The 22,341-nt window shown below is 44.2% G+C and overlaps 1 protein-coding gene across 1 annotated transcript in view; it reads left to right on the top strand.

The window, feature by feature from the left end:
• The window catches only part of LOC139366837 (phenylalanyl-tRNA synthetase 2, mitochondrial), a 125,932-nt gene that overhangs the window by 44,386 nt on the left and 59,205 nt on the right, over window positions 1–22,341 (top strand). The window contains 4 exon segments of the mRNA XM_071104531.1: window positions 5,428–5,582; window positions 5,690–5,700; window positions 15,296–15,327; window positions 15,330–15,420. Of these exon segments, the coding sequence (XP_070960632.1) occupies window positions 5,428–5,582; window positions 5,690–5,700; window positions 15,296–15,327; window positions 15,330–15,420 (289 nt within the window).

The raw sequence follows: 22,341 nt of genomic DNA, 5'->3' as shown, positions 1-22,341 counted from the left end.
TGTGCAAAAGAGCAGAAAAATAAATAAATAAAAACAGTATGGGGATGAGGTAGGTGAAAATGGGTGGGCTATTTACCAATAGACTATGTACAGCTGCAGCGATCGGTTAGCTGCTCAGATAGCAGATGTTTGAAGTTGGTGAGGGAGATAAAAGTCTCCAACTTCAGCGATTTTTGCAATTCGTTCCAGTCACAGGCAGCAGAGAACTGGAACGAAAGGCGGCCAAATGAGGTGTTGGCTTTAGGGATGATCAGTGAGATACACCTGCTGGAGCGCGTGCTACGGATAGGTGTTGCCATCGTAACCAGTGAACTGAGATAAGGCGGAGCTTTACCTAGCATGGACTTGTAGATGACCTGGAGCCAGTGGGTCTGGCGACGAATATGTAGCGAGGGCCAGCCGACTAGAGCATACAAGTCGCAGTGGTGGGTGGTATAAGGTGCTTTAGTGACAAAACGGATGGCACTGTGATAAACTGCATCCAGTTTGCTGAGTAGAGTGTTGGAAGCAATTTTGTAGATGACATCGCCGAAGTCGAGGATCGGTAGGATAGTCAGTTTTACTAGGGTAAGTTTGGCGGCGTGAGTGATAGAGGCTTTGTTGCGGAATAGAAAGCCGACTCTTGATTTGATTTTCGATCGGAGATGTTTGATATGGGTCTGGAAGGAGAGTTTAGAGTCTAGCCAGACACCTAGGTACTTATAGATGTCCACATATTCAAGGTCGGAACCATCCAGGGTGGTGATGCTGGTCAGGCGTGCGGGTGCAGGCAGCGAACGGTTGAAAAGCATGCATTTGGTTTTACTAGCGTTTAAGAGCAGTTGGAGGCCACGGAAGGAGTCCTGTATGGCATTGAAGCTTGTTTGGAGGTTAGATAGCACAGTGTCCAAGGACGGGCCGGAAGTATATAGAATGGTGTCGTCTGCGTAGAGGTGGATCAGGGAATCGCCCGCAGCATGAGAAACATCATTGATATATACAGAGAAAAGAGTCGGCCCGAGAATTGAACCCTGTGGCACCCCCATAGAGACTGCCAGAGGACCGGACAGCATGCCCTCCGATTTGACACACTGAACTCTGTCTGCAAAGTAATTGGTGAACCAGGCAAGGCAGTCATCCGAAAAACCGAGGCTACTGAGTCTGCCGATAAGAATACGGTGATTGACAGAGTCGAAAGCCTTGGCAAGGTCTATGAAGACGGCTGCACAGTACGGTCTTTTATCGATGGCGGTTATGATATCGTTTAGTACCTTGAGCGTGGCTGAGGTACACCCGTGACCGGCTCGGAAACCAGATTGCACAGCGGAGAAGGTACGGTGGGATTCGAGATGGTCAGTGACCTGTTTGTTGACTTGGCTTTCGAAGACCTTAGATAGGCAGGGCAGGATGGATATAGGTCTGTAACAGTTTGGGTCCAGGGTGTCGCCCCCTTTGAAGAGGGGGATGACTGCGGCAGCTTTCCAATCCTTGGGGATCTCAGACGATATGAAAGAGAGGTTGAACAGGCTGGTAATAGGGGTTGCGACAATGGCGGCGGATAGTTTCAGGAATAGAGGGTCCAGATTGTCAAGCCCAGCTGATTTGTACGGGTCCAGGTTTTGCAGCTCTTTCAGAACATCTGCTATCTGGATTTGGGTAAAGGAGAACCTGGAGAGGCTAGGGCGAGTAGCTGCGGGGAGGGGGGAGCTGTTGGCCGAGGTTGGAGTAGCCAGGCGGAAGGCATGGCCAGCCGTTGAGAAATGCTTGTTGAAGTTTTCGATAATCATGGATTTATCGGTGGTGACCGTGTTACCTAGCCTCAGTGCAGTGGGCAGCTGGGAGGAGGTGCTCTTGTTCTCCATGGACTTCACAGTGTCCCAGAACTTTTTGGAGTTGGAGCTACAGGATGCAAACTTCTGCCTGAAGAAGTTGGCTTTAGCTTTCCTGACTGACTGTGTGTATTGGTTCCTGACTTCCCTGAACAGTTGCATATCGTGGGGACTATTCGATGTTATTGCAGTCCGCCACAGGATGTTTTTGTGCTGGTCGAGGGCAGTCAGGTCTGGAGTGAACCAGGGGCTATATCTATTCTTAGTTCTGCATTTTTTGAACGGAGCATGCTTATCTAAAATGGTGAGGAAGTTACTTTTAAAGAAAGATCAGGCATCCTCAACTGACGGGATGAGGTCAATGTCCTTCCAGGATACCCGGGCCAGGTCGATTAGAAAGGCCTGCTCACAGAAGTGTTTTAGGGAGCGTTTGACAGTGATGAGGGGTGGTCGTTTGACTGCGGCTCCGTAGCGGATACAGGCAATGAGGCAGTGATCGCTGAGATCCTGGTTGAAGACAGCGGAGGTGTATTTGGAGGGCCAGTTGGTCAGGATGACGTCTATGAGGGTGCCCTTGTTTACAGAGTTAGGGTTGTACCTGGTGGGTTCCTTGATGATTTGAGTGAGATTGAGGGCATCTAGCTTAGATTGTAGGACTGCCGGGGTGTTAAGCATATCCCGTTTAGGTCACCTAACAGAACAAACTCTGAAGCTAGATGGGGGGCGATCAATTCACAAATGGTGTCCAGGGCACAGCTGGGAGCTGAGGGGGGTCGGTAGCAGGCGGCAACAGTGAGAGACTTATTTCTGGAGAGAGTAATTTTCAAAATTAGTAGTTCGAACTGTTTGGGTATGGACCTGGAAAGTATGACATTACTTTGCAGGCTATCTCTGCAGTAGACTGCAACTCCTCCCCCTTTGGCAGTTCTATCTTGACGGAAGATGTTATAGTTGGGTATGGAAATCTCAGAATTTTTGGTGGCCTTCCTGAGCCAGGATTCAGACACGGCAAGGACATCAGGGTTAGCAGAGTGTGCTAGAGCAGTGAGTAAGACAAACTTAGGGAGGAGGCTTCTGATGTTGACATGCATGAAACCAAGGCTTTTTCGATCACAGAAGTCAACAAATGAGGGTGCCTGGGGACATGCAGGGCCTGGGTTTACCTCCACATCACCCGCGGAACAGAGAAGGAGTAGTATGAGGGTGCAGCTGAAGGCTATCAAAACTGGTCGCCTAGGGCGTTGGGGACAGAGAATAAGAGGAGCAGGTTTCTGGGCATGGTAGAATATATTCAGGGCATAATGCGCAAACAGGGGTATGGTGGGGTGCGGGTACAGCGGAGGTAAGCCCAGGCACTGGGTGATGATGAGAGAGGTTGTATCTCTGGACATGCTGGTTGTAATGGGTGAGGTCACCGCATGTGTGGGGGGTGGGACAAAGGAGGTATCAGGGGTATAAAGAGTGGAACTAGGGGCTCCATTGTAAACTAAAACAATGATAACTAACCTGCACAACAGTATACAAGGCATATTGACATTTGAGAGAGACATACAGCGAGGCATACAGTAATCACAGGTGTTGAATTGGGAGAGCTAGCTAAAACAGTAGGTGAGACAACAGCTAATCAGCTAGCACAACAACAGCAGGTAGAATGGCGATTGACTAGGCAGAGGGGGGGTCGGATTAACTATACACAGAGCCTGAGTGCGGCTGGGGCCGACAGATAAAACATAAACAAGCAGAATGGATTACCGTGATTAATGGACAGTCCAGCATGCATCAGCTATGTAGCCAAGTGATCAGTGTCCAGGGGGCAGCGGTGGATGGGGCAGGGAAGCTGTACTGGCGAGTGTTATCCAGGTTAGAAAACGAACAATGACTAAATAGCTTGTAGCCAGTTAGCTGGTTAGCTTCTGGAGGTTCTTGAGTGTGTTCTAAAAATTTAAAAATAATAGCGGTTCCGTATCACATTGGGTGAGGCAGGTTACCGGAAGGTATAAACAAATAAAAAATCGAAAAGGGATAGAAAGTAAATATGGGTTCATTGAGTGTTTGGGACGCGGCGATTCAGACGGTTAGCAGGCCTGTGCTAACAAGCTAACAGTTAGTAAGTAGGCCGGTGCTAAACACGGTAGCAGTTAGCGAACCGGGCTAAACAAGCTAGCAGTTAGCAGGCCGAATTTGCAAGCAAGGAGATAGCAAGGGCTAGAGAGTTAGCCTTTGGGGGACGTCGCGATGAGTCTGTCTGGGTGAGTCTGTTTATTCCTCTTCATGCGGTGACATCGATGGACCGGTCGTGGGTCCGGATATTGTAGCCCAGGAGCTCTGGCCGGGCTAGCTTCAAGCTAAGTGGGTGGAAACACTAGCCAGGAGTAATCATCCGGGGTTGCGGTTAGCTAAATAGCTAGTTGTGAGGAACCAGCTCAAAATGTTCCGTGTGCGGTGGGAATCCGGGGATGAAAAATAAAAAATAAAAAAATAGGTCCGTTATGCTCTGGTTAGAGTTGCGTTGTTCGAACTGGCGAGAGCTTTCCGAGCTGAAGGTTAGCTGATGACCGGTTAGCTGAAGACCGCTAGCAATGTTTTGCTGACTGAATAGCTGGTAGTTAGTTGGCTAGCTTCAGTTGAGGGGTTCCAGATCCAAAGTAAATATAAATACTTTAGGAAAAATAGCTACGTTGGGTGAGGCGGGTTGCAGGAGAGTATTTAGAAGAAGTTGAGGTTCAGCAAAATGTTTTAAAAGATATGCGAAGAAAAAAACGAAAACAAACGATATATACAAGGGACACGAGGGACACGACACGACACGACAACACGTCCTACTGCTACTGCCCCCGGGTAAGGGGGCAGTAGCTCTTCGGCTGCATCAGATTCACAACTGTCAGTGTCCATGCTAGCTGGGCTAACAACAAATGCAGAATTATTGATGCTTGCATTTGATGTGCTCATGGAAGCAGAACAATTTGTGTCGTCGACAGGTGCAGGTGTAGTACTGCTGGTAGTAGCAGTACTATCAGTAGAGCTGGTATGTGTCTATGGACGCGGCCTTACTTATTTTAACCATTCATCCATTTTCGAGCAAACGGAATGAGCAGCAGCTACATTTGGCTACATACGGACCATTAGTGGAATTCCCGCAAGAGAGTAACGGTTAAGGTGATTGGATGTTAATTATTTGACTGGGCTACCTGTATTTGACCTTGTGTTGCTATTTTGCTGAACACTAGATGGTTTCATTTTATTTTTGGCAATGAAACGAGGCTACTCAGGCAAGAGAAAAACCTTACCCAAATGTATAGCCCCGTTGGAAAATATAAATAGACTGTTTGAAAATGTTAAAAATAAAAAATACATGTTTTTATGTTTTTTTTATTAATTTTTTATGTGAATCACATTTTTTTTTTGCGTACCCCCGACGGCATTACGTGTACCCCAGTTTGGGAATACCTGCTCTAGACTATCAGTTCTCAAAACACCTAAAATTGTGATACTCAATGTGTCGGTGTCGCAAAATTTTTCGGTAACTTGTAAATCCCAATCAGCCTTAGGTGGGTAACCACTCCAAAAAGGTCTGGGAACAACTGGTCTAATTTCTTATTGTATCCTTTTCTAGCTGAAGCAACTAAGAAGATGGGCTGTGCATTTGGACTGGGCCTGGAGCGCCTGGCCATTGTGCTGTACGGGATCCCCAACATCCGCTTCTTCTGGAGCCAGGATAATCGCTTCATCAAGCAGTTCTGCCTGCCCAACATCAACAACCCAGTCACCTTCCAGGTAAAGCCCTAGATTATATTTGTCTTTTTAAAACACTATTACTCCGCCATTTTTGGCCGTTGAGGTTTCGACCATAGATCTGGATAGAAGTAGCACTTGCCACAAAGCCCATTTTAAAGTAGTCAATTGGGTGATACTTCAGAGGGGTCACAGAATTTCATCCAGGTCAGCAGGAGGGATCAGCCAATGAATTATACTCCTGAGCAAACATTCCAGCACTGCAGATGGCAGTAAATCACCAAACGTGGCTTGTTCAGACTACACATTCCATGCATCTTTGTTTATGAACTACCAATAAACTCATACAGTTCCTTCAGAAAGTATTCACAACCTTTGACTTTTTCCACATTTTGTTGTTTTACAGTCTAAATTCAAAATGGATTAATTTTGTTACTGATCTACACACAATACCCCATAATGTCAAAGTGGAATTATGTTTTTTTTTAAATTAACAAATTCTTTAAAAATTAAAATGTCTTGGGTCAAAAAGTATTCAGCCCCTTTGTTAAGTCTAAATAAGTTCAGGATTAAAAATGTGCTTAACAAGTCACACTGTGTGCAATAATAGTGTTTAACATGATTTTGTAATGACTACATCATCGCTGTCCCACATAAAACATGCATTCTGTTTGCGACAAGGTGCTAAAGCAGGGATCATCAACTAGATTCAGTCACTGGCTGATTTTCTTTTTCTTGAGCAGACAGTCAGGGGTCCGGAACATAATTGCAAATCATTTGTAGACTGCAAATTGATTGCAAGATGCCCAATCAGATATAATATTTGACTAAATCATTTCAAACGTTGCTTACACTTGTATACAACCACAAACATTATATCTAGGGTTGCACAGGGAGGGTATATTACTGGAAACTTTTGAAGTTTAACAATTCCCTTTTTATCCTGATTACAAAGTTTTATGATAATCCAATTTAACACATTACAATAACGGCTGTTTGAAGAAGAGGACCAAGGTGCAGCGTGGTACGTGTTCATGATTTTTAATGAAACTGAACACAAGAACAAAGAATAACAAAGCGGCACAAACAAAACAGTTCTGTCTGGTGCAGACACACAAAACAGAAAATAACTACCCACAAAACACAGGTGGGAAAAGGCTACCTAAGTATGGTTCTCAATCAGAGACAACGATAGACAGCTGCCTCTGATTGAGAACCACACCCGGCCAAACACACAGAAATAGAAAACATAGAATGCCCAACTCAAATCACGCCCTGACCAAACCAAAATAGAGACATTTAAGGATCTCTAAGGTCAGGGCGTGACAATTACTGAGTACCACTCTCCACATTTTCAAGCATCATATTATGGGTATGCTTGTAATCGTTAAAGACGGGAGTTTTTCAGGATTAAAAAGAAAGGGAATGGAGCTAAGCACAAGCTAATTCCTAGAGGAAAACCTGGTTCAGTCTGCTTTCCACTAGACACTGGAAGATGAGTTAACCTTTCAGCAGGAAAATAACCTGAAACACAAGGCCAAATCTCCACTGTAGTTGCTTACCAAGAAGAGTGTGAATGTTCCTGTTCTGTGAGTGGCCGAGTTCCAGCTATGCTTGAAAATCTATGTCAAAACCTGAAAATGGTTGTCTAGCAATGATCAACAACCAATTTGACAGAAATCAAAACTGGATGGTGTTCAGAGATAGATGGAAGGGGTTGAGTGGAAGGATGAGACTAAAAACAAACAAAAGGTAACTATAGTAAAATATACTGTGTCTGTAAAATGTATTTAGTATGTATACGCAGGAAGAAGAAGCCTAAGTGTTGTTGTCCATTAGTTTACTCCAATTTGGGGAGGGGTGGTAGGGTTAAGGGAAAATGTATTAAAGATATATGTATTTTCTATATTTACCCCAAAAATATATGGGGGATTGGAAATGATGAAGACAATTACATTGGTAGAAGCCACAATCTATCTGCAGTAATGAAGCTGATCTACCCCTTAAAAAATCAAATAAATTTGACAATTTGGGCAAATGTTGCACAATCCAGGTGTGTAAAACTCTTAAAGACTTATCTACAAAGACTCACAGCTGTAATCACTGCCAAAGGTGATTCTAACATGTATTGACTCAGAGGGTTGAATGCGTATGTAAATCATGATAAATTTGTTTTTTTATTTTCCATAAAAAATAAAAAGGTTCACATTTTTCTTCCACTTTGACATTAGAGTATTTTGTGTAGATCGTTGACGAAAAAATGACAATTATATCCATTTTAATCCCACTTTGTAAGACATCAAAATGTTAAAACAGTCAGGGAGTGTGAATACTTTCTGAAGGCACTGCAGAGGTCAAATAAATATGCCATACTTTTCAAGCATAGTGTTCTGGAATTTCTTTACATTCTAGCTCCTGGATCATAAACAATAACAATCAAACTATACAATTAGAACCCCGAAACTGAATATAAGAATTAATGAATGAAGGAAAGCATGGATGAAGAATGATTGGCCAAAATCTCTCTCGAATTGACACTAGGTAATACGCATGTCGAATCACAGAGGAGCACACGGTTTCATACTTCATACCTGAAGATAGTGTATGTTCGTTAGTTTTCATTCAATGGAGGTTCTTGCTCAGGCAGGCTACATTATGCTCCACTTCAGACATTATAGATAGATATTTAGTAGTCTCTCCTCCTCTACCTTTTGACAGTCTCTGTTTAGTTACTGCTGCTTTACACCCTCCGTCTCTGCTTCTGCCTTCGTCTCCCTGACCCTGACCCCCACCCACTCATCAAACGTGTACACACACGTTTTACATTTTCCCTCCTGACCGCCTATAGCCTTCATAGCTCTTGTTTGAAAGCACATTAACTTTTCCATCCCCCTCTTCTTTTCTCTTTCCTGGAGGAGAGTTTCTCGTTTTCCTAATGCCCTCTGTGCCGTCTGGGACCATTGGTATTCCTCGTCACGCCCGTGTTTACTGTAATGTGTTTTCGCAAGCTGTTTTTTTCCTCGGTTGTGTGAATAAGAATGCCCAAGCAAGCCCATTATCCCACTAAACCAAGGTTCTGTTCGCCAAGAAAGGACCAATGTAGAGCTGCCGAAGCAGTTTAGCTTATCCATGTTGACCACAGCATGACTGTCATTGTTTGCCTGCTTCCTAATTCGCTTACACATTGTGCTTCCGTCAAATAATCTTGTTTTTTCTGAACATTTGTTTTTGCCACAGGGGTGTGGCAACTGCACGTAATAGCTTCTTAAATTGTATATCCTGTTTGGTTTGCCCCAGGGAATGACACTCAGCTCAGACATTGAACCACATCCGCTTCAAGTAACATACTGATAAGAACTACTAAGTACCACTTCAGTTCAGCATCACTCATAACTCTTACGTTACCTACTGCATTCTTTCTTTTTTCACTTTACCTCAGGCTTTTTTTCTCCACGGCCCGGGTCGAGAGGACAGGCTTGCGCATGTCACTCAACGCTATCCCACAGTTGGGATGTTTTTTTCATGAGTCCTTCTCACTGTGTAGAGACAGGTGGAGTGCAGGTGCCGGTTCAGGCAGAGGTGAAGCCGCCACTGCTGTACCGTTATGGGGGGCCTTTTAACCGGGCCCTTTGGTCAATTAAAAACTATGTTAAAAGGTGATATTTACAGCTGTTTTGATCATTTACATGAATTATACCGTATAGGTCTATTGATTCTTAAAGAATAGGCTGTCAACTATAAATGCCTCATGAGCTTAGCTCAACTGTTTTACCCCATCATAACCTCCCAGAAAGTTGTTTTAATCCATTGTGTGTAAACAATGTCTCTGTTAACAAACAGTATACAGTATTGCCTCAATATTAGGTTAAATGTTCATTTTGACCTCAGGCCATAGCTCTATCTAGATGCCTCACAAGTCCTCAACTGGCAGCTTCATTAAATAGTACCCGCAAAACACCAGTCTCAACGTCAACAGTGAAGAGGCGACTCCGGGATGCTGGCCTTCTAGCCAGAGATGCAAAGAAAAAGCCATATCTCAGACTGGCCCAAAAAAAAATATATATTAACATGGGCTAAAGAACACAGACACTGGACAGAGGAGCTGTGCCAAGAAGGCCAGCATCCCGGAGTCACTTCTTCACTGTTGACGTTGAGACTGGTGTTTTGCGGATACTATTTAATGAAGCTGCCAGCATATCATTCACAAGTGATAGGCTAATATTGTCACCCATCACACTATTTGTTTATTTAATCTTGTCTTTACATGTACTAAATAATACAGTTGAAGTCGGAAGTTTACATATACTTAGGTTGGAGTCATTAAAACTTGTTTTTCAACCACTCCACAAATTTCTTGTTAACAAACTATAGTTTAGGCAAGTCGGTTAGGACCTTGTGTATGACAAGTAATTTTTCCAACAGTTGTTTACAGACATTATTTCACTTATAATTCACTGTATCACAATTCCAATGGGTTAGAAGTTTACATACACTAAATTGACTGTGCCTTTAAACAGCTTGGAAAATTCCAGAAAATGATGTCATGGCATTAGAATCTTCTGATAGACGATTGACATCATTTGAGTCAATTGGAGGTGTACCTGTGGATGTATTTCGAGGCCTACCTTCAAACTCAGTGCCTCTTTGCTTGACATCATGGGAAAATCTAAAGAAATCAGCCAAGACCTCAGAAAAAAAGTCTGGTTCATCCTTGGGAGCAATTTCCAAACGCCTGAAGGTACCATGTTCATCTGTACAAACAATAGTACGCAAGTATAAACACCATGGGACCACGCAGCTGTCATACCGCTCAGGAAGGAGACGCGTTCTGTCTCCTAGAGATGAACGTACTTTGGTGTGAAAAGTGAAAATCAATCCCAGAACAACAGCAAAGGACCTTGTGAATATGCTGGAGGAAACGGGTACAAAAGTATCTATATCCACAGTAAAACGTAACCTGAAACGCCGCTCAGCGAGGAAGAAACCATTGCTCTTTAAAAACCCAGACTACGGGTTGCAACTGCACATGGGGACATAGATCATACTTATTTTTTTCTTAACCCCTTTTACGTGGTATCCAATTGTTAGTAGTTACTGTCTTGTCTCATCATTACAACTCCCGTACGGGCTCGGGAGAGACGACACCAATGTGTCGGAGGAAACACCGTACACCTAGCAACCTGGTCAGCGTGCACTGCGCCCGGCCCGAGACAAGGATATCCCTACCGGCCAAACCCTCCCTTACCCAGACGACGCTAGGCCAATTGTGCATCACCCCCATGGACCTCCTGGTCGCGACTGGCTGCAACAGAATCTGGGCTTGAATCCAGAGTCTCTGGTGGCACAGCTAGCACTGCATTGCAGTGCCTTAGACCACTGCGCCATCCGGGAGGCCGAAGATTGTACTTTTTTGAGAAATGTCCTCTGGTCTGATGAAACAAATATTGAACTGTTTGGCCATAATGACCATCATTATGTTTGGTGGAAAAAGGGGGAGGCTTGCAAACCGAAGAACGCCATCCCAACCGTGAAGCATGGGGTGGCAGCATCATGTTGTGGGGGTGCTTTGCTGCAGGAAGGACTGGTGCACTTCACAAAATAGATGGCATCATGAGGCTGGAAAATTACGTGGATATATTGAAGCAACATCTCAAGACATCAGTCTGGAAGTTAAAGCTTGGTTGTAAATGGGTCTTCCAAATGGACAATGACCCCAAGCATACTTCCAAAGTTGTGGCAAAATGGTTTAAGGAGAACAAAGTCAAGGTATTGGAGTGGCCATCACAAAACACTGACCTCAATCCTATAGAAAATCTGTGGGCAGAACTGAAAAAGCATGTGCGAGCAAGGAGGCCTACAAACCTGACTCAGTTACACCAGCTCTGTGTAACTGAGTCCATCCAATTTATTGTGGGAAGCTTGTAGAAGGCCACCCGAAACGTTTGACCCAAGTTAAACAATTTAAAGGCAATTTTACCAAATACTAATTGAGTGTTTGTAAACTTCTGATCCACTGGGAATGTGATGAAAGAAATGAAAGCTGAAATTAATCATGCTCTCTACTATTATTCTGACATTTCCCATTCTTAAAATAAAGTGATGATCCTAACTGACCTAAGGCAGGGAACTTTTACTAGGATTAAATGTCAAGAATTGTGAAAAACTGAGTTTAAATGTATTTAACTAAGGGGTATGTAAACTTCCGACTTCAACTGTATGTGTGAAATTTGTTTTGATTTAGAATGGACCATTATCATGAAACAGGGGCAGCTTCATCCATGCACTTAAATAGCAAATGGAGGACACATTTCCATGGTTCATTTTCATGCCAGCCAGGTAGGCCATACTCCTGTTTTAAAAAGAAGCAATATGCTTAACATTAGGAAAGTTGAGAAATTAATATAGTCGGCCTAGCCTATAGAAAGCTGATGGGATCCTCCTCTTTTTAATAGTGGCCATCACTGTGTTTTCTCACACAATTGCATAGCCTATAGAAATGTTGTGCAACATCAGCTCATGGGCTCTCATTAAGTGTTTGATTCTCGATTACATTTGCATTGATGTCAGAGTAATTAGAGGGACAATTACGGGTACCCGGCAGTTAGCAAGTTTAGAAGGCTACTACATCAGCAGCATCAGAGCATATGGAGAAGCCTAGTTACCGTGACTAAACAGTCACATGGAATTTGACTGCCATCATGAGTCGTGACCGCCGGTGTGGCGGTAATACGGCCACAGTAACAGCCCTAGTTGTGAGTTCAAATCTGAGGTGGAGTCATATTGAAAAGTCAATAATACTAAATAATCATGTCAAATGTAATCATCATCGATGAAATATTTTTACACAGTTTTAGCTGAACACCGTACCACTTACCTTAAAACCCCCATACCATTTAATTAATTTACTTATAATGGTTTGGGACACCTGGGACCATCGCATAACATCCTGACTACTGGTAAAATAAATGTCTTGAGAAGATCTTACAAATATCCTAACATGGTCCTCAATTACTTTCTGGTAAGTTACAGGGAACTAGACAAAGATCCCCCAGAGAACATTCCCTTGTTAAGCAACGTCCTAAGGACTAGTAAAATCCCATTCCTAAAAAGGTCCTGACCTGGTCCTCAATGACTTCCTGGTAACTTACAGGGAACTAGACAAAGGTCCCCAAGAGCGTGATAGAACCTTGGGTCTATCACACAACGTCCTAAGGACTAGTAAAAAGTCCTGAGAACGTCCTAAAAAGGTCCTGACAAAAACTAAATTGCGACACAAATATTGGATCGCGACTGAAACAGCCTGGTTCAAGACCAGTTGAGAACCACTGACCATCATGAAATGTCCCTTTTAGGTCATTGAATGTCACATGGATAACGTCCTATCAGAACCAAACAGGAACCTTTTCGTAACGTTCCCTAATGAACATCAAAATACATTATTATAATGTTATACTGCGACCAGACCAGGATCTGTACTGAACGTCCACTTACGGTCCCGAGAACGTCAGTGGGATAACATCTCGCCGAAACCCTTAAAGGGACATGGCATCGCCTGTTGTCCTTAGGACGTCACCTGTTTGCTGAGAGGACTCGACGGTAGCCGTCATTGTTGAAGGATTTGGCCAGAAACTAATATCGCTTTTAATTGCTTTTTAACTACCTTTTTTTAACTAAGTATTGGTAGATTTTTTTTGGGGGGGGGGGCAGAACCGGGGACTTTTTGAACATGCTTACTTTGAACATAATTACACTTAATTTAATTGGATTTGATTGAAGTTGGTACATGATGAGATGTTCACATTGACCTTTGTCGACACCTACCTGACCGACGTTATCCATACGGCACTTCTTGAATATGGCAGACGCTGCACTGCACAGTGTATCATGTGGAATTTTTATTATGGCAGACGTCCACTTTTCACAAGTAATTTTAATTAGTCAAGGAAGGTTTCTGTTGTCAAAAAGCCACCACCTTTCAATATCGGTATTCTGCAGGCCTTCTATGAAACACCCACATTATGCAAGACATTTTATAACTCACAATATGGCAGGGCTAGATCATGCCCACACTATGTAAGACACTCTACTACCCACAATATGGCAGGGCCGGACTGTGGCCGTAGAGTGGGAAGCAAGCAGTCGGTGAGCGATCACTCCGTCTCCCGCTCATTTTTCAGCTCATCTCCCCCTCAGCCTCCCTCCATCACTCACTCCGGGCCCACAGCGGTAAAGGAGGAAGGAGCAGGAAGGGGTAGGAGAAGAGAGACATCCCGCCCTCCATGATGCCTAATGACCTTGTTGGCATTATTTATAGCTCGTGCTCTCCAACTTGTACCGGGAACCGGGTTTGGATGGACTGACTTGTCACCTCTGCTGCTGCCCAGGGCCTGTGCACTCTCGCTGCGCTTGGTCACGGCTTTTCTTCCTGCCTCCACCTCCTCCCCCAATCCTCTCTCTAAACGCTGGAATGGTAATGAGGTGTGACCGGGGAGGTCAGCAGAGTTTCTTTTCACCCCCTCTGTGTTTTCCACTACCCTCTGAATACACTTCAAGACCGGTGGCAGAGGCCTGGTCCACCCTCCTGGCCCCAGAAACACCATTCTGGACTGGTTGACACTTGGGATTATTCCTCCTCTTTACAGCCAGGGGAGGTGTTTTTTGGACCCATATTTCTTATGGCTCGGTTGGACTGTGGTATTTGATGCAGCATAGTTGGTAGTTTCAGTATATGCATTAGCTGGAAGTTGCTTCAGATGAAAGCCTTTGCTAAAATACCATTATTGTACAGTACTACCAAAGACAAGGGGATCCATTTATGTCTTTACGTTTATTCTAAATCCCAAATCAACCCCTAGGCACTCCTGTAGATCTGAAGGGATAAGTATAAGCAATATGCTACTTGCTTCACTTTGCCCTCAGATAGGCTTGATGGAATTTTTCCATATTGCTTACCCGTATCCATTCTCTTCAGATCTACAGAAGTGTCTTCTACCGAAGTGCCTAGTGAAGAGGGGCTAGAGTTTGATTTGGGATTTAGCGAGCTTGTCTAATTAGCCTCGTATTTCCCCAGTGTGAGGGGTCTGAGGAGAGACCAGGGATCCCCAAAGCCCTAATGTTGTGCAACTCCCATCGGGTATGAGTCAAACTCCGACTCATGGCTTCACAACACACAGGCCTGTCTGGTTTACCTCCCTGCAGTCTGTTCCAGTGTAGCCTGTGAAAAGTTCCACAGATTTGAATGTGTTTTTGTCTTCCTGTTCTATCCTCCACCGAAAATGTTGGCGTGATTTGTTTCAACCTCTACTTTCCACAACACGATTCGAAAGGGAATGTTGTCACAGCGTCTCTACTCTTTTGTCATTGACGGTTCTTTATCACCCACTCTTTTGCTCTTCTTCATCTTCCTCTTAGTTTCTCTGTGTGGAAACTCTTTACCCTAAATGGATCAGCCAAAAAATTGGTCTAAAATGATCTAAAAGTAGCTTTTTTCATGGTGATTGTGTAGCAGCTCTAGAACTAGGTTTGAAGTGACTTAGATGATTTGGGTAGGAAATTCAAAGCATGAATTCCATTGGCTGTTGGTTAGAAATTGATTTAAAATCTAAAACAACGTGATTGGTGGCAGTGGCGAAGACAAACCCAAAGTGTGAATTGCAGTCTCTCCTTTTTAGTTTTTTTCTCTAAAAGTGCACTCAATTATTTTTCTCTCTCGTTCTCTTCCCTCCTCCTTCTCCCCTTCTCAACCTCTCAGTAAGGAACCCACCTCTGACCAACGACATCTACTTCTGGCCGAGGGCTACACGGAGAATGACTTCTATGACCTGGTGAGGAGCATCGGAAGAGACCTAGTGGAGAAGATCGACCAGTTCACACATCCAAAGTAAGACGCCATGTTCTTCACAAGACAGCTGTGATACTCTAACACAGTGTTTCCCAGTACTAGCACACCTGGGTCGTATTCATTATGCACACCGTAGCACTGTTTTGCAACGGAAACAAGCGTTTCTTATTGGACAAGTTCAGGTAGTCCCACCACTGTTCAGTCAGTTTGCTTCCATTTGGTTCCTAGTGAATACGACCCTGGTTACTCTTAACACAGTGTTTCGCAGTACTAGCTAGCGCATCGGATTCAACTACTTGACTCACACCTGATTCAAGGGCTTGATGATTAGTTGACCAGTTGAGACAAATAAGTAGAATTGCAGGGGGGTACTCGAGAGGTTTGAGAAACAGAGCTCTCATCCATCACACATCCAAGGTAAGACAGCATTCCCTCAACAAGATGTACAGCAGTGGTACTCAAACAGCAGGCCAAGGGCGCCACCACTGAACAACAATGGGCATATTGTCACACTCAGATGAGTGCATTAAAGCTGTAACATTGGTTTATTACTTTCAATTGAATTGTTTCATGAATTGCTACCACCGTGATGAGGTTTTCACTATCCCAAAAACACAGACAACCCTCCCCATGCCCCTCCTCATTCCCCCCATGCCCATTCACCCCTATAAAATGTGTTTGTTGTGAGAGACAAAAAACAAACACATATAACACGTATACAACTACTAAAAACAAATGACAAATATGCATTACATATTACGAAAATGTATCAAAATATGTTCAACTGACTAATTATAACGATACAAGATGCAGTGAATGTTCTTTGTTTGGTTTGTACAGGCTTGTTTGAGATTAGGGGTACATTGGATCTATTCCACTGCTTGACAAATAGGCTCGGAGAGCAAAGGTTAAGCTATACTCAATTCATCAGAGGGGCTCGGGATTGGCTTGTCTGCTGTTTAATAGCGAATGTGTCTCATAGCATCTACACTGAATGAAAATATAAACGCAACATGCAAGAATTTCTAAGATTTTACTGAGTTACCCCTAATTCATATATGGAAATCAGTCAAATTAAAGAAAGAAATTAGACCCTAATCTATGCGTTTCACATGACTGGGAATACAGATATATGCATCAGTTGGTCACAGATGTCTGAAATAAAAGGTAGGGGCCTGGACCAGAAAACCAGCCAGTATCTGGTGTGACCACCATTTGCATCATGCATTGCAACATATCAACTTTGCATAAAATTGATCAGGCTGTTTGATTGTGGCATGTGTAATGTTGTCCCACTCCTCTTCAATGGCTGTGCGAAGTTGCTGGATATTGGCAGGACCTGAAACACGCTGGTGTCGATAAAGAGCATCCCAAACATGTTCAATGGGTGACATGTCTGGTGAGTATGCAGGCCATGGAAGAACAGGGACATTTTCAGCTTCCAGGAATTTTGTACAGATCCTTGCAACATGGGACCATGCATTATCATGCTGTACCATGAGGTGATGGTGCCGGATGAATGGCACAACAATGGGCTTCAGGACCTCGTCACGGTATCTCTGTGCATTCAAATCGCCATCAATAAAATGCAATTGTGTTGGTTGTCCGTAGGCTTATGCCTGCCCATACCATAACCCCATCGCCACCAGTGGGCACTCTGTTCACAACGTTGACATCAGCAAACCGCTCGCCCACACGAAGCCATACAGGCTGTCTGCCATCTGCCCGGTACAGTTGAAACCGGGATTCATCCATGAAGCGCACACTTCTCCAGCGTGCAAGTGACCATCGAAGGTGAGCATTTGCCCACTGGAGTTCATTACGACGCCGAATTGCAGTCAGGTCAAGAACCTGGTGAGGACGACGAGCACGCAGATCAGCTTCCTTGAGATGGTTTCTGACAGTTTGTGCAGAAGGTCTTCGGTTGTGCAAACCCACAGTTTCCTCAGCTGCCAGGAGGCTTGCTTCTCGCAGGTGAAGAAGCCGGATGTGGAGGTCCTGGACTGGCATGGTTACACGTGGTCTGCGGTTGTGAGGCCAGTTGGACGTACTACCAAATTCTCTAACATTCCTACAGTCAGCATGTCATTGCACGCTCCTTCCGAACTTGAGACATCTGTGGCATTGTGTTGTGTGACGAAACTACACATTTTAGTGGCCTTTTATTTTCTACAGCACAAGGTGCACCTGTGTAATGATCATGATGTTTAATCAGTATTGATATGCCACACCTGTCAGGTGGATGGATTATCTCGGCAAAGGAGACATACTAACTAACAGGGATATAAACAAATTTGTCCACAAAATTTGAGAGAAGTAATATTTTTGAGCATATGGAACATTTCTGGGATCTTTTATTTCATCTCATGAAACATGGGACCAACATTTTACTTGTTGCATTTACATTTTTGTTCCTTATGTTTTATCTATCTTTTCCACTTTGACAGCTACTTATTATGCAAGATAATGTGGCCCAACTGAGCCAAGTGTTGTTTGCTCTGAGTGGAGCCCTTAATCTAATGACAATGAAGGACCAAGGGTCAATGTTTGTTAATGGCACATGTTCATTTGATCTGATTCGCATCGCCGACATGAGGCTCGCTCTGTTTGTTTTGCACTCACGCACACACCTACTCTTTCTCTCTCGCTGTCTATTTTGATCTCTTTCTCTTAGTCTCTATTTCTCTCTGCCATAGACACAAACTTCTCTTTCTCTCTCACTCACTCTTGCACACACACACACACACACACACACACACACACACACACACACACACACACACAATTAACAGACAGAGCCTTTTGGACTAATCCCAATACTGACAGAAACAAACAGGATTGGCCCAGTGACAGATCAATCACAAAGACTGATTGGCTTTGCCTTGGCTAATGAATTACCACATCAGAGGCCTGATTCCATCTCTTTCCTATCAAGGATTTAGAGTTGCACACAATGAAGGCTCCGTGTTGAAAAGTAGCAGCAGGCTTGGGCGTTCATACCTACCTTGTGCCATACCAGCACTGAACACAAGGGGCGATATTTTCAATCCTCACTGAGCCTTTGTATTCCGGAGGTTAGCAATGCTAACAAATACATGTAAAATAGAGAATACTAACTAAATGCTAACAAGCACAATTTTTTAATTGTATAAAGTCTCTGACCTAAAATATTTGCAAGACAGACATCCCAGCTCATAAAGTTATATAAGTAGCTACAAATATTCAAATATATAAAAATGTAAAAAATTCCAAGAAATAGTTTCAACGATAGTGACGGTATAGAAAAACCATCCCGTGACTATTTCCAAATACCCCGGTATACGGTATATATGATATACCTCCCAAGCCTAGGTAGCAGTATCAACTTTTTAGTAGGACGTTGCCTTATTCGCTCCCATTTTTACGTTTGAAATTTGCAATAAACCTGAAAACACAGGATCGGTGAAAGCAATATGGCAGATGTCTTCACTTCACCAATCCACTCTTCACAAGTCATTGCCGCTCAGGGAAAGGAGACAAAGAGAGGAAGTCACTTTACCAACTTATTGAGATGCACTCTTGAGAGGGACCCTCCCTCCCTGTAGTGACAAAGCTATTTCCTTTTCCTCCACAAACCGGTCCTTGGCGTTCACCCCTGAGCCTCAGTGGTTGATGTTTTTAAATACAGGGCGTAAAGGGCGGGTGGTGGACAGAGTGTGGCAAAAGACTTATGCCCACCCCGCGTCCTACTGGTTTACCGATCAGAGAGAGTGTGGATTGTGTTTAATGGCGAAACAAGGGGCCCACAGTTCGTAAAAACCACAGTGAACATTCATCTCTGTCCCTGTGCTTAATCTTTTTTAAATAGCAACCTTTTCCCTACACTCCGTTAATGACATCCATAAATATGATACATTCCGTGGTGGCATTAGGGTCTAATGGGTCTGTGTGTGTGTGTGTGTGTGTGTTTATTGTGAACTTGAGACAGAACACGATCTCTTACTTTCACAATACGTAAATGTCTGTCTGTTTGTATGTCTGTCTGTTCTCCTGTCTATCAGGTATATGTGTGTCTTTGAGGGTGTTAGTATGTGTGAATTTGAAACAGCATTTTATGACAATGAACCTCCTCAAAGTCATCAGCATTTTGGGATCATTTGTGGTGCAGTTTCACCAATGCAATACCCCCTTTTTTACCCACAAAGAGATGAGCCGAGATGGGCCATGCTCTCATCGATACGCAGCCCCCCTTTGACAGTAAACTTCACAATTACTGAAATTACCGCCACGTGATATCAAACTCCATTTTAGCCCCAGCTACGTGACAGATGTCCTCCCTGTTAACCTTTAGAAATGTCACTTTTATGAACAAAATGGCTGGCTAATTGTTTTTTTCCCCCAGCAGAAACGCTGACTCATGGAGTTGGGCAAGCTGCTCCTGATGAGAGAGGACGGGCGACGGTACCCTTGTGTCTCTGTCTGTACGTCATTTATATTTAACCTGCACAAGGAGAGAGGAGTCTTCCGAGCCTTGTTTCCCCCATCTCCTTGGTGTACACAGTGTCCTGTGAAAAGAGGACACTGCGCCACAAATCAATAAAAGCACAAGCTTTCTCCTTGTCACTGTCCACTACATGGTAAACCATTTAGTGTTCTTAGTACATTTACATTTGACTAATTTAGCAGACGCTCTTATCCAGAGCAACTTACCATCAGTGAATTCAACTAAAGTAGGTAAAACAACCAGATAACAATCATTGTTTAGAGCAACAAGTACTGTGATGACTTATTATTACAATGTACTTAGAGTTAGGGTGACTTCTGTACCTGTTACACTGCCAAATCAAAGCAAATGTTATTGGTCACATACACGTGATTAGCAGATGTTATTGTGGGTGTAGCGAAATGCTTGTGCTTCTAGCTCTGACAGTGCAGTAATATCTAACAAGTAATATATAACAAATTACACAACATATACCAAATACACAAAAAGCTAAGTAGGAATGAATTAAGACTATATACATATGGACGAGCAATGTCGGAGTGGAACAGACTAAGATACAGTAGAAAACGTTTTTAAAAAGTATAGAAAACAGTATATGCAGTTGAATACATTACACTTAGGTTGGAGCCGTTAACTCGTTTTTCAACCACTCCACAAATTTCTTGTCAACAAACAATAGATTTGGCAAATTGGTTAGGACATCTACTTTGTGCATGACAAGTAATTTTTCCACCAATTGTTTAGACAGATTATTTCACTGTATCACAATTCCAGTGGGTCAGGATTTTACATACACTAAGTTGACTGCTGGAAACAGCTGGAAAATTCCAGAAAATTATGTCATGGCTTTAGAAGCTTCTGATAGGCGATTGACATAATTTGAGTCAATTGTAGGTGTACCTGTGGATGTATTTCAAGGCCTACCTTCAAACTCAGTGCCTCTTTGCTTGACATCATGGGAAAATCAAAAGAGATCAGCCAAGACCTCAGAAAAAAAATTATAGACCTCCACAAGTCTGGTTCATCCTTGGGAGCAATTTCCAAACACCTGAAGGTACCACGTTCAGTATCTTTATCCACAGTAAATTGAGCCTTATATCGACATAACCTGAAAAGACGCTCAAGAAGGAAGAAGCCACTGCTCCATAACCGCTATAAAAAAAGCCAGACTACGGTTTGCAACTGCATATGGGGACAAAGATCGTACTTATTGGAGAAATGTCCTTTGGTCTGTACAAACAATAGTAATCAAGTATTGTCACGTTCGTCGTAGTGAGAAGACCAAGGATATGTGTGATATGAATACATCTTCTATATTTAATGAAGAAAGAACACTAACACAAACTTACAAAACAACAAATGAACGTGACGATATATATAAACAGTGCAGACACAGGCAACTAGACAGACAATAACCCACGAAATACCCAAAGAAGATGGCTGCCTAAATATGGTTCCCAATCAGAGACAACGATAAACAGCTGCCTCTAATTGAGAACCAATCTAGGCAACCATAGACATACATAAACACCAAGATGGTAAACAACCCCATACACCTACAAAAAACCCTAGACAGTACAAAAACACATACATCATCCATGTCGCACCCTGACCTAACCAAAATATATAAAGAAAACAAAGAATACTCAGTTCAGGGCGTGACAGTACCCCCCCCCCCCCCCCCCCACAAAGGTGCGGACTCCGGCCGCAAAACCCTAATCAAAAGGGGAGGGTCCGGATGGTCCTTTTTCACGGCGGCGGCTCAGGTGCGGGACGTGGACCCCGCTCTACCTCAGTCTTGGTCCACTTAGGTGGCGCCTCTGGAGCGGGGACCCTCGCAGCGGGCCCCGGACTGAAGATCATTGTAGAGGGCGCCACTGGACGGAAAGGAGCCTCTAGACTGAGGAGCGGCTCTGGCAGCTCCGGACAGGAGGGAGATTCCAGCATCGCCGGCGTGACAGGCGTTTCTGGCAGCTCCTGGTTTGCTGACGGCTCTGGCGGCTCCTGGCTGGCTGGCGGCTCTGGTGGCTCCTGGCTGGCTGACGGCTCTGGCGGCTCCTGGCTGGCTGACGGCTCTGGCGGCTCCTGGCTGGCTGACGGCTCTGGCGGCTCCTGGCTGGCTGACGGCTCTGGCGGCTCCTGGCTGGCTGACGGCTCTGGCGGCTCCTGGCTGGCTGACGGCTCTGGCGGCTCCTGGCTGGCTGACGACTTTGGCGGGTCCTGGCTGACTGGCGACTCTGGCGGCTCCTGGCTGACTGGAGGGAGACTCTGGCGGCTCCTGGCTGACTGGAGGGAGACTCTGGCGGATCCGGACTGGAGGGAGACTCTGGCGGATCCGGACGGGTAGGTTTCGGACTGCGACCCGTCGTGGTAGGTTCCGGACTGCGACCCGTCGTGGTAGGTTCCGGACTGTGACCCGTCGTGGTAGGTTCCGGACTGTGACCCGTCGTGGTAGGTTCCGGACAGTGACCCGTCAT

The sequence above is a fragment of the Oncorhynchus clarkii genome, chromosome 15, assembly GCF_045791955.1.
Source record: "Oncorhynchus clarkii lewisi isolate Uvic-CL-2024 chromosome 15, UVic_Ocla_1.0, whole genome shotgun sequence".
Lineage (NCBI taxonomy): Eukaryota > Metazoa > Chordata > Actinopteri > Salmoniformes > Salmonidae > Oncorhynchus > Oncorhynchus clarkii.
Note: the sequence above shows the minus strand (reverse complement) of the source record. Positions and strands in the feature narration are given on the sequence as shown.